We start from the raw sequence: 13,986 nt of genomic DNA, 5'->3' as shown, positions 1-13,986 counted from the left end.
CTAACAAAAAAGAAAATTTGCACCGTTGGATTTTATGATGATCTAACGGTCTAGATCAACTCAAGAGTCCATATCAAATATAATTAGAAAATAACTATTTTCGGATTTAAAAAAAATTAGGACATGACCAAAGAATTCATGCCGAATACGATAACATGGACATGGATTCTATGTTTCCCTTCCCTAATCACACACGTACAACACCCCATGCATCCTGTCCTCTACGTCGCTCACATTATTAAATAGATGCAAGCTAATAAGAAAAGGTTAAAAGAAGTCGAAAGAAGCCACCACCTTCGCCGAGAAAGTCTAGAAATTCCCACATTAATCTAAAAAAGAGAAAATTTGCACCGTTGGATTTTATGATGATCTAACGGTCTAGATCAACTCAAGAGTCCATATCAAATATAATTAGAAAATAACTATTTTCGGATTTAAAAAAAATTAGGACATGAACAAAGAGTTCATGCCGAATACGATAACATGGACATGGATTCTATGTTTCCCTTCCCTAATCACACACGTACAGCACCCCCATGCATCATGTCCTCTACGTCGCTCACATTATTAAATAGATGCAAGCTCAATTTTAGATAATGAGACACCCGGTCTAGATAGATGCAAGCTAATAAATCCAAGAATTAGCAATATAATTATTGATGAAAAGAAGTTCAATCCAATAAAGAACAAGATCTCGATAGGGTTGGACGGTTAGCTCGGCCGCAATCCGCAGATGAGAAAAATCAATTTGGACAAGAAGTAATTAAATTGAGTCATGAGAACTTTGTTTAGGCAGGAAACAACTCGATCCCGCGGATGAGGGGCTCGATTTGAGTGCTGCAGCTTCCATCCTAAGGCTATATTTAGATTCCAAAAAAAATTAGGACCTACAGTAATTTCGAATGTTTGACCACTAATTAGAAGTATTAAATGTAGATAACTAATAAAACTCATTCCATAACCCCGAGTGTAATTGTGAGATGAATCTTTTAAGTCTAATTGGACTATGATTAGATAATATTGTGCTACAGTAAATAGCCTCTAATGACAGATTAATTAGGCTTAATAGATTTGTCTCGCTATTTCCCGTTCATCTGTGTAATTAATTTTATAATTAGATCATGTTTAGTCCTTCTACTTTCGGTTGAAAATTGCTACAGTAAATTTCGTCTAAATTTTTTCAGCATCTAAACACAACGTAATTTGTTTTATTTGCTATGCATACAGAAACTGATCAGCTTGACTAGCAATTCGACAAAAATAAGAGGTAGGACTTACATATGCCAGTACTGGGTGCTATAGAATTGTGGTTCAAATATTCGTCCTACATATATCGATCTGCACCATATTAAATTGTTTCAACTTAGGCATTCAACGGTTTTGTCCTCTGATGCTGTGGAGTGTGCAAAACTATATGTTAAGCTATTCAAATAGCAAGAAGCTAGCAGCGCGCATTATGAATAGCAAGACACCAATGTAGCTGAGCCCGTATCCATAATAAGATGAAAGTACAATACCCTCCATGCGCCACGCTGAACCATACACACGTGTGAGATTCTTGATGCATAGGAAAGCGTTAATTTCCATTAACATGAAGAAAAAATTAACCTTTCTAAGTATAATAATTAATTATTTATCTATTATCAAATGTAATAGTGTTAAAGGAGACACAACATGGTCTAAACTAACTAGAAGAGTTCATGTTGAATTCAATGAAGATGCAATATTCTAAATTACCCAAAGTCCGTATTACCAAAACAGAGCCCGTAGCAAATACAAAGTTCGCATAAGAATCCATATTTCCATCAGTGTCTTGACTTATACCGTGTTTTAAAATATTACATATTCCATAATCTATACATAACTTGTGTGGGGAAAGGATAAAGAAGGAGCAAAGTAGATCGGATAAAAAACTAGAAAAAGAGAGAAGAGAAAAGAAAGGTAGGAAAAATGACAAAAGTGAGGGGAAAAAAGAAGAAAAGATAAATTTTTGGCTCATTCTATTATTATATTACTACTATGGTACTTCATATAAAATTATATTATTATAAAATCATATTATAAATTGTAGGAGAATAATAAAATTTATCTGTAAGGAATCATAAGCTAGGAGCACTTTGCATATTTAACATTTTCCATGTATTCATGAAAAAATATAAGTAGTTTTACCAAATGTTTTCTAAGCTCCATCTCCATTAGAGAAGTTGCTCCATCAACGGAGCTACAACCGGAGTCGTTTCAACCATAGCCGAAGTCCTGCCAAACTAGCCCTAAGTTGATAGCCTACAACAAAATAATTCAATCTAGTTGGTGTTGTTTCTCCTCTTCGCTTAGGAAAAAATAGCAAGACACAATCTAAACTCAGCAAGAGAGTCGAACTAAACAGGGAACTACTCCGTTAGGTGCATCCGACGTGAAATACACTAATTGATTTCAAATGTGTGGAGAAAAAAACGGAAGATGGAGAAATCAATCGAAATAGCTCAAGGAAATGGATATCAAAAGAAAAGAGTTAGAAACAACAGCGAAGACATGTCTGGAACTATACATCGCCGAGATGACAAAAGTATGAAGTTGACCAATTATGCAATCAGTCAGATGGGCTAAAAATAAATAAAAAAATCTACATAAATGGGGAAAATACCAATAGGTTTCACTGAATAAAAATTAATATATAGATATATAGCATGTATATAAGTTTTGTATGGACAAGTGAAAATGAATAAAAAAATAATATGTTTTGACTGAAGCCAGCAAAGAGGCCTAACCTTTTTCTAAATATTTTATACATAATTATTTTTAATTTGCTTCCACAATAAGCTAGACCTAAGTCTATTAGAAGCTACTTAGGTATTCTAACAACTAGGTTTGAGATCTTTTCGCTAAGGAATAATAAAATATTGCAAGGTACAAATCGAGGTCAGACATCTATTCAACAAGACCTAATATTAAATACGATTCTCAAATTGATATTTTGCATATTAAAGTATTAAATATGCAAACGTGGTATAGAAATAAATGATTGATATAAACTTCTATACATAGAAAGGTACATGTAATATTAAACGGGGGCGAAAGATAGGTAAATAAAATAGCAAATACATCTTTTCTGTTAAGGTAAAATACAAAAATAATTCAATAAAAAACTAGCTACCCGCGGCTATAAATTCGGAATTAGAAGAATATAAGGAAATTAGGAATTAACCAAAGAGTTCATGTTGGATACAATTATTAAATATATAAAGTCATAATTATAAAAATTAGAATTATTAGCATTAGCACTTGATATAAAAGAGTTACTATTTGCAAAATCGCTAAATTTAAAATTAAATATATAAGAAAATTACCAGTTCACCGAAAGGTCCTTATCGAATATAACTAATAAATATATAAGTGCAAGAATTAAAATATAGAAAACAATTAGTAGTTAGTTTGTATAATGATTAAGAATCACTAAATAAATAGTTTAGGTCAAATGCAAATAATAAATCCTAAATTTGAATTATAAACGGGACTACAAGTTCTCAAACATTTCATGCTCAATTAATTAATAAATAGCTAAATTTAGAATTTTAATTAATAAACTTATTAGTTAATTTGTATATGAATTTTAAACAAAGTGTTAAAAGAAGCCATCACATTCGCCAAGACGATTTAAATATTACCATATTAACTAAAAAAGAAAAAATTGATGAGTTAGCCACAAAGAACCTTAGCCGAATAGTAGCATATTCTAAATAATTGGAAGATAGAAAAGTTGCTAAGAAGTGATTTTGATATGGAGAATGATGAGCGGATGAGAGTCTCTAAACATGAAAAACACATAGATAACTAGCCTAACAAAATTAGAAGCATAGCGATGACTGCATGGTGGTGCATCCATATCATAGCCACGACATAATATTAGCCCTATTACCAAGTTGATGATTGCTCTAACAAGGATTGCATTGTCTTTATTACCAAAGCATGACGATCATCACTAGTGACATTAAGAAAAACTGAGATGGTGATGTTTTGCTATGTAATATTGTCATTTGATGATGACCGAGAGCTAAAAATATTTATAAAAGAAGAAGACACGATAGATGATACAACCATTATTGAGCGATGATGCGAGATGTAGAACAAAGCAACTTGAAAATTGATGTTTGAGATGCACGCCCGTTGATAGCCAGCCAAATGTAGTGTTCAAAAGTAATAGCGTGCACCATCAGTGATGCATGTTCGGTTACCATAGTATAGCGGGCAAAGGTTCTTGAAATCATTATGGAGATAACTATACCTAAGATAATATGAGAGCATGCATTACGAGGCTATATCAACGGGTGATTGGAGGATAATGAAAAGAAAGTATATTATATTTTTATTGGTATCTAGATTAAACCACTTACCTAAATCTTCTTCTACAAATTTTGGAGTAATTTATTTATCATGCACCATAACTAGAACATTCAAGAAAAATCGTACATCACAAGTATTTTTTAAAAGTAATATTGATGTCAAAATAAAATATATAAATATTTAGTTACTTCAGTAAGTACCCAAAAGATGTATTTCTATATAAAGCATTTATTTTTTCTAAATTATAATCCAAAAACACACCACAAAATATAATAAAAAAATAAAGATGTACCTGTGTGTCTGGACCATGATCATTAGAACATGACAATCACAAGGATGCAACTAAACAAAACTATTTACATTCAATTTTTCTAATATAAGAAAATTTAAAAATTTAAAGAAAAAACTAGATACCCGCGCAATTTGCGCGGGCACCTTGCTAGTTAAGGTGGATGCGATGGGCGCGCTGACCACCCGCTGCCCGAGCCCCGAGACCCATGGGTGTGGGCGTGCATCAACCCGAGGCGAGAACAGAAGACTTTGGAAGGAGAATCGGGACGAAATCGATAGCTCGCCTCGGTTCCGGGCGGTCGACCCCATTTTTGCCGGCCGCACGGCCTCTGATGGTGCTTGGAGCTTGCTCACACAACAGTAGTGTATCCCTTGACCTTTCCGATGTCAAGGCCCCCATAATCCGTGCATAGAGACACTCCATTGATTGTTCTTACCAGGCAGGAAAGAGCTTAACAATAATAAAGTGGCCTCAACACTAGCAGGTCTCCATTGATCGTTTCCGGTGAGTAGTAGCACCCATGACCCACTGGCCACCGCTCACTCCATGCCATTGCCAGCTAACGTGCTTGGCCATGGCTGATGGCACTTTTTTTTTTAAGTTATGGCTGATGGCACTGCCAGTCTACCCCAGGAGTATACTCCAGTTGGCACTGGCAGGCTGGCAGCACGTTTGGAGCTGAGCTTGCCTGAGCAACGTACACTTTGACCGTGCGTCAGCTCAGCCGGAAGGATGGAAAATGACCGGTTCTGCTTGTTAGGCCCTGTTTAGTTCCAATACCCGTCACATCGAATTTTTGGACACATATATGTAGCATTAAATGTAGTTGAAAAAATAACTAATTACATAGTTTAACTGATTAGCACGAGATGAATTTTTTTAAACTTAATTAGTTTATAATTGAATATTATTTATTAAATAATAACAAATTATGCTACATTATCAAAATCTAAATTTTTCGCGAACTAAACACAGCCTTACTGTCTGTAACTCGTGCTTCTGTTTTACTGCCTACGAAGAAGATTTTCGTCTACATTTTCGTCCAAACACTGAAACACAGGAGGTGATATGCTGTCACTGCTGTGGTGTCGCACAACTGTGGGTTTCCTGCACTTCCCGTACACGTTTACTGACTGTAAAATTTTCAAACTTGACCAAGTTTTGACTATCACTACAGTGCTGCGTGGCTTGACTTGTTGCAAGCTGCTACTAGTGGCCAGCAGAGTATCGCGATATCACGAGACTCGCCCAGCTCGGCGGCAGGCAGCAGCAGCACGGGGTTTGTGTCTTGTTGCACGGGTAGGGAATTGACTGGCGCGTCTGGGGCCTGCCGCGGCAAAAGGCTTCTGGAATCTGGCGTGGTCAAATCACAAGCCACCAGCATCTGGATTTGAAAGCCGCGTCGGGATTCGCGCCCGGCTATCTTTCTTTCCCTCACCCTTTGGCCCGTTTGGTTTACGCTGTGGTAGTGAATAGTAATATTTTGACCGCTAATTATAGTGTCAAACAAAGTCAGTTGACAAAACTAACTTCAGAACCCCGCGCTAGGAACTCTGAAGAATCTAATGAGGCCTTTGACCGTGCGATTAGAGAATAGCTACTGTAGCATCACTGTAGCTAATTATCTATTAATTACCGTTATTAGATTCGTCGTGAAAAGTTACACCCTAAACTCTAAGATTCTCTCGTAGCGTAGCGTGAAAAACGGAGCCCTTGTCACCGTCCCTCTCGCTCACTTGTCTCTGATCTCTGATCTGCTCGCCCTGGGGGACCTGGGCTGGAAACTGCCATGGAAATTTCACGCCATCGCCTCCCAAATCATGCCGCCATCAATTCAGCTCGGCGGCCTGCCCCATCTGTCGGCACACCGATCAGATCCGGCAGTTTGCGTCTCTCATTTACGCGCAACCATCTGAATCTCCTTCCCAATTGATGCTGAAAGACGACCAGGAAAAGCGAGACCACCGTTCTTGCAGGGTTTTGTTTGGCATGGGGATTGCATGCACCTGGCCTGTGGCGTGCGGCAGAATCCCTCTGCTCCTCCTCCGGCTGCCCGTCTCGTGATTCGACATCATTCGAAATGAATCAGATGTTGATGTGCCGGTAGAGCTGCAGCTGCACAGGTCATTGAGGTCAATGCAATGCAACCCAGGCAGTGCAAGAGAAGCCAGAAACGTAGTACTGTACTACTACTACCACTAGAAGCGGGCACGCGACTGGGCAGAACGAGAATCGCGCACGTCATTGTTAATCCCTGCAAAAGTCAATGCGATTACAATACTATAGTCCAGCTCAAGGGGACTCGATCCATCCATCAAGAAAACAAGAAACAGAAAACAACCAACAAAACCAGCAAGAAAGGGAGAAGAGGCGATCGAGAAAGAGAGAGACCAGGCAGACCTCAACACATCAACGGACGCCAGCAGCGTCACCGCAACACCACCGATTTGTTCTTATCTTTTTCTCTTGCTTTTCATTGATAATCACTTTATCAGTCACCACCGGTAACGATAATCGATTGATAATTGCTGATAAATCGCCAATACCAGCTGATAAGGACGTCCGAATTCAAAAAACGATTATCGATTATTTATCAATGATTATCGACAAAAACCGACGATAAATCAGTGATGTGTGCTGATAAACATGTTTTTCGGACGAAAATAAGAAAACTAGATATTAATATTTTACACTTGGGGTCCATACAAATATGAGTACATTAATTAAGCGGATACATGATACTCTATGCAAAATTTCCTACATATCCATACAAATTAATAAAATGAGAGTCCATACAAATATGAGTACATTAATTAAGCAGATACATGATACTCCATGCAAAGTTTCCTACATATCCATACAAATTCATGAAGTCTGAACACATTGCAATTTTCATTCTTCATCCTCTGCCTCATGGTGTTCATAATATTGTTCCTACATTTATTAGATGGAGTGAATATGAGAGGTGAACAAAAGATTGAATAAACACACTTAAACAGATACACACCTGCAATCCATACGCACTTGGTAACCAAAAGGTAAGATGAATAAGTTGTTGCGGTAGCGGTGGCGGTGGCAACCTTCCCTATACGGGGGGGGGGGGGGGGGGAGTTGCAGATTTGGTGCGTACTTTGGAGTAGATCTAGCTCGTCTACCGCTTCTCGTTTGTCGTTGTGAGGTGGGTGCACCATGATCTTGATCCTGTGTATCATGGGTGAAATTTGTCTCCCCAGTAAACTGAAGGGGTGACACCTGACCACTACTCCCTCCAGCACCACCATTCCCTCTAACCCAACCACTCCCTCCAGCATCACCATCATCACTCCCTCCAGTGTCGTCCTCATCATCATCGTCGCCGTCGAAGCCGCAGCCTTTATCACCGCTAGCTCAGGTGTTGTGTCGTCGCTCCTAAATTCTTCCTCTTCACGATCTAGGAACATGTAATTTGTACCAAACCTTGTTGCATTCCACTTCACCAATTCACCCCCAATAGCTTTTTTCCATCATATGGTGCAAAGAGTTGGAGTTGTATAACCAACTGCAGATCCTCTTTGCACTCTCAATACATGCTTTGTGATCTGGCCACTCTCCAATGTCCTTGAGCATAAGATTAATACATGCTTTGTGATCTGTCACTATTTGGACAACATTCTCGGCGCTGGCATCTTTGATGATTTTTTCGATGAGCTGCATTTATGTAAAAATCCATTAGCATACTCCAAGTAATGGAATACAAAAATCGACTTTGCACAATTTTGACATACCTTGACAATAAAATTAGCATCCTATGAGTGACCAGTTACATCAAATGACTTCCAAAAGTACATTGTACATTGATAATATTTTTTTGACTAATTAAATGGAGGCTATTTCCATGGAGTGATACCATTCTAGGCCATGGAGAAGCTCTAGTTTTTTTATAGAATTTTTTCCTTAACATTTATAATTTTTTTAAAAAATTTTTGAATTTTGGACTGATTTTTTTTAAAACTCAATTGAAAACCGATTTCAGTATGTGTCGGTAACGGTAAAAATTACTGATGATCGTGAATATCGACCGATTTTTAAAACACTGCCAGGGCTACCAAAACACATCAACGGACGCCAGCAGCGTCACCGCGACACCACCGATTTGTTCTTTTCTTTTTCTCTCTTGCTTTTCTAATGCCGCATCCACTGATCCGTCGCCGCCACCTCCCGGGTGACCTCACCGGAGTGACCCACACTCGCGTGTCCTCTGGCGCAGAGGCCGTTCTGCTAACCCACACCACACCTAATGCCGCTGCCTTTTTTTTTCTAGCTAACCCACGCGTGAGGCTAATCCTCCTTGCAATTTACTATTCCGCTGTGGTTTCTCACACAAAGCTTACCTCTCCCCTCCCTTGCAAACCAGCAGCAGCTGCAAGTACTTCTAGCCTTTTCTTTTGTTGCATCGTCATCGGCCACCTGCTCCTCAGTCCTCACAAAAAGGTCCAAGAATTCCAGGGCAGGATTTCCAAAATGGCCACGCCAAGATCCTGCCCCAACTCCTAGCACATGCCATGCGCAACAATTTTGATTTCTCTCTCCGAAAAGAAAAGAAAAGACTTCATTCCATTCAATCCCATTCCTTCCTTTTGGGTTGGTCATAAAGCAAAGCTGCTCCTTTGATCCACAGCGGTTTCGGTTTCCTTTCCCCTGGCTCCTCCGTGAGCCGTGAGATTGATCCAGGCTGCGATGAGCAGCGGCAACTCGTCGTCGTCGCTGATGCCTCCGCCCTCGCCGCCGCAGCCCCCGGCGTCGGCGCTCGACAACGTGGAGCCCAAGATAAGCCCGAGCATCCTCTTCATCGTGGCCATCCTGGCAATCGTCTTCTTCGTCTGCGGCCTGCTGCACCTGCTGGTGCGCCACCTGCTGCGGCTGCGCCGCCGCCGCCGCGCGCGGGAGGACGCCGAGAGCGTCACGGCGTTCCAGGGCCAGCTGCAGCAGCTGTTCCACCTGCACGACGCCGGCGTCGACCAGGCCTTCATCGACGCGCTCCCGGTGTTCCTCTACCGCAACGTCGTCGGCGGCGCCGGCCGAGGCGAGGGCAAGGACCCGTTCGACTGCGCCGTCTGCCTGTGCGAGTTCTCGCCCGACGACCAGCTCCGGCTGCTGCCCAAGTGCAGCCACGCGTTCCACCTCGAGTGCATCGACACATGGCTGCTCTCGCACTCCACGTGCCCGCTCTGCCGCCGGAGCCTCCTCGCCGAGCTCTCGCCGACGTGCAGCCCCGTCGTCATGGTGCTCGAGTCAGAGAGCTCCCGCGACATGGGCGCGTCGGCGACCCGGGCCACCGACGACGCCGACGGCGTGCCGAGCGGTCTCGCCTTGGCGCAGGAGGGAGCGGAGGAGGTGGTCGAGGTGAAGCTGGGAAAGTTCATGTGCGTGGAAGGCAACGGCAATGCGAATGCCACCGCCAACGACGGCGACGGGGCCGGCACCAGCAGCGACGGCAATGGCGACGCCAATGCCAAGGCCGGTATCGGGCAAAGACGGTGCCACTCCATGGGGTCCTACGAGTACGTCATGGACGAGCGCGCCGCGCTCCGCGTGGCGATCAAGCCGCCCAAGAAGAAGCCCGCGGTCTCCAAGTCGCGCCGCCGCGGCGCCATGTCGGAGTGCGAGCTCGGCGCGTCCAAGCGCGGGGAGACATCATCGCTCCGCCTCCCATTCGCAGAAATGGTCCAGAAGCAGCAGGAGGACTCCGACAAGGCTATGGCGAAGCTCACCAAGGACAGCTTCTCCGTGTCCAAGATTTGGATGGTGCCGTCGTCCAAGAAGGACCCGGAAGTGGCTGGCGAGAGGCGCGCGGTGTCGTTCCGGTGGCCGGTGAGCAAGGACGAGGAAGAAGGCAAGAGCAAGAAGAGCGGGAGCGAGGCGGACTGGGACGTCGAGGCTGGGAGCTGCGGCGGCAACAGTGTGGTGTCGTCGGTCGCCGAGGAGAGGCCGTCGTTCGCGAGGAGGACCCTGCTCTGGGTCGTCGGAGGCCGGCAACAGAGCAGAGTCGGAGCTGTTCACGATCAAGACACCTGAAGAGAGAAAAAAAAGGAAATTCTTTTCTCTTTCTCTCTTTCTTTGTGCTCTTTGGCTGACTGGTGGTAGCGAGTAGTGATTGCAATAGCTAGAAATTTGTAAAACCCAAAAGGCTCTGAAGAATTCTTTCTTTAGCTTGTGTATTCGGTCCAGCTTCGTTTCAGGCTTGCAGCAGTGAGGTGCCACTCCCGATCAGAACACATCTGAAGCAACTGACGAATGGTGAGCAGCAAATGAACTGAACTGCAAAATCATTCGTGCAAACAGAACAAATTCTCAGATTAATCTTCAATTGCTATCGAAACAACCGTTTATATGTCCTAAAGAATTCCGTTTCCTGATGTTGCTTAAATGCAACTAAGAATACTTCGTGGACAGTGCCGATTGTTTATCTGATCCTCAGCTTGCTGCTCAGAAATTCAGAAACCAGAATGATCTCGATGGATGCGAGCCCGGGGCGGCGAAAGGAGCTGCTGCCGGCATGGAAAGGGCGTTTGGTTGGATCCACGCATCCGATCGTCTGGTTCCCGGTGACGGGCATGTGATGAGCGTGCCATGCCGTGCTGCGCGCACCACACGGCGTGCTCCTTTGTTTGCTCCTGCTTGTATCTGGAACTCTGGCAGGAGGGCTTTCTCCTTTTCAGAAGCTGCAACGCAGGCGTGCTGTCGAGTTTAGGAAGGTGGCATCTTAACCTGACCTGTAAAGGGCGCTCGGCTCCGCTCAACAAAGATTCTTTTCTTCTGCTGCTCTGCTGCTAGTATATATACTACCTCACCCTTTTCCTCGCCACTGATGTGATGAACACTGGAACTTGAATATTTGATTCATAAAATTCAGATCCTTTTTTTTATCAAATGTGTCAGCTTACTTGCAGTTACAACATGCCTTGCAAATATGACGTGTTGTATGTGGTGGTACTGGCGATGTGAAGTTCAGATCTAATTAGTTTTTCTTCCAGAAAAAGAAGAGGAGGTTCAGGATTAATTCAGGTGATGGTGCTACGCATGTGTTGGAATGGAAATGCAAATGGAGTCAAGGAGACTGGTCCAGCTGCTCTGCTAGTGACAGACACTGGATGGAAGGAGATCTCCTCGCTGTCCCCATCCCTAGGTTCTGGACTTTGGTGAGCTGTTCCTCCATTACCACTGCTAGCAACGGAACGGTGGTGGCCTCCTTTAGATTACAGGCTGTTCCAACAGTTAATGCGCCTTGGAGGAGCCAGGAGCGTACCACTCCACCCCGGCCAAAAAAAAAAAGAAACTCTCTGCGTGTGCGTGGCATCTCTGTTTGTTTATTATTCCGCATTTTGACGAGCAGGGTTGTGGTTAATGCAAAGCGTGCCGCACGCTGCAAAACAGGTCAACCCCAGAAATCCCCGTTTCCCATCATCATTAACTCCCTTAAACCCAGCAAGATGCAGTGATCCGTTTGATTTTGCCGGTGTCGTTTAAGAAAAGAGTTTGTGGTGGATCACCTTTGGCACGCACAAAACACGCCGGGGTCTCTTGAGTAGATCTCGAGACTTCCATTGATCACCATTTTATGTTCGTGTGATGCGCCGCTGGGTCGTCGGTCGCTCTGGCTATACATCGCCCGCGCTGCAAATCATTGATCCGTCGCCTGAAGAAGTTTCGATGTGGGTCGTAGTGTGAATTCAGCCCATTAACAAATTCTCTATTGGTCTGCTTGCGGGTGGTGCAAAATTTTTTATTTCAGCTCGAAACTCCTATCCGCGAGATACGTGCCACAGAAAACCTTTTCCCCTCGTGTTGTACATTCCACCCCAACCTGATCTCACGTGTGAGCTCAAGGATCATAGTGACGTGCTCATTCGTACTATTTTTCTATCCTTTTCGTATAATCGTATGTTTTCTTTCTTTCATTTTTTTTCTTTCGTGTTGTTTTCTCTCTTTTAATAGATCATATTTTTTTCTTCAGTTTGTTTTTTCCTTTTTATTTTCAGTTTTCTTCCTTATATTTTAAGTTGACTTTTCTAGATCATATTTTATCTTTTTTAAGTTACTTTATATCCTAACTTGTCCCAACTTGTCCCGTGAGTACTAACTTTTAGATTTATATTATTTTTAATAGAAAAGTTAGTATATTTTTCATTACTTAGTATATTTCTTTTCACATGCAGATTTAGCATCTTGATCCGTTCCAAAATGTTATTACTAAATATATTTATTTTCACATGAAGATTTATTTCTTTGTATGATTCATAAAATGGTGTGTGAAATGATTTATTTCATTTATATGCTCACTTTTTGAGCACACGTATATATGCTTATAAAAATAATTGCTTACATGTGAAATTTTCCTATGTTATTATATATATATATATATATATATATATATATATATATATATATATATATATATATATATATATATATATATATATATATATATATATATTTGATTATATTGTAGATGTATTTATCTTCATGTAAAATTATTTATCTACATGTAACTAATTTGTTCGCAACACCAAATTATTTGGTCGCTTTGTAGATTAAATTGTTCCGTGACGTTAGTGCATCTTTTCGTGATATTTATTTTTTATTATTTATCCTAGACAAGTAAATGTTCACGATGTGTAATATTTTGTTTGTTATACATTATTATTTGTTAGTTATGTTTAACTGTTTGTTCGTAGAAAATAAAATTTATTCGTTTTCTTAAAACATTTGTTCTCAGTTTTCGAAATTAAGTATTTAGTATTTTAAATATATATTTTTTAAAAATTCGTGGAAATATAGGCAAATGTGGTCTTGTTTTGAAGATCTTGTCATAAGAAAGATAATGGTGAAATTCAAATTTAATCTGGATACTTGGTTTAATGGTTATAGCTTTTTTTAGTTTTTGATTTGCATGCATATAGGTGATGTCAGCATTTTTGTCTAATTGTGCATGCATGCTTAGATTCCCTTCTATTTTAGCAGGCAACATGGGCAAGAGTCTAACCTAATGGGCCGGCCCAAAATAATATTTTCATAAAACTGTACGCTTCGAGTGATGTTTTACCAGTTAATATGGTGCATTGGTGGATTAATCATGAGTATCTTCAGGTAATGGACGCGGAAACCATCGCTTGAAGCGATAAATAATCGCACCAGTCGTCGGTGTCGTGGTTTCAGCTTAATGGAATCGTGCTAGTGTTTGCTGGGCCTGGTTCTGCCTGGATGTACTAGGTAGAAGAGCGACGAGTGGGCCTTTTGATGCCCGCGAACCCAGGGGCCCACTATCTTCTTTCATCAGGCCTAGGGCCCATTTCAGTGCAAACATGTTTTCCTGG

At 41.6% G+C, this 13,986-nt stretch overlaps 1 protein-coding gene across 1 annotated transcript; it reads left to right on the top strand.

Moving 5' to 3' along the window:
- The first annotated feature begins 8,777 nt into the window (after positions 1-8,777).
- On the top strand, positions 8,778-10,850 carry LOC120644555 (RING-H2 finger protein ATL13-like). Its single transcript, XM_039921201.1, has one exon. It carries the CDS (start codon positions 9,350-9,352, stop codon positions 10,685-10,687), a length of 1,338 nt encoding a protein of 445 aa, XP_039777135.1. The 5' UTR covers positions 8,778-9,349; the 3' UTR covers positions 10,688-10,850.
- Positions 10,851-13,986: the final 3,136 nt, after the last annotated feature.

The sequence above is a fragment of the Panicum virgatum genome, chromosome 1K (genome assembly GCF_016808335.1).
Source record: "Panicum virgatum strain AP13 chromosome 1K, P.virgatum_v5, whole genome shotgun sequence".
NCBI classification, from domain to species: Eukaryota; Viridiplantae; Streptophyta; class Magnoliopsida; order Poales; family Poaceae; genus Panicum; species Panicum virgatum.
The sequence above is the reverse complement of the archived record's forward strand: the minus strand, read 5'-3'. Positions and strand labels throughout refer to the sequence as shown.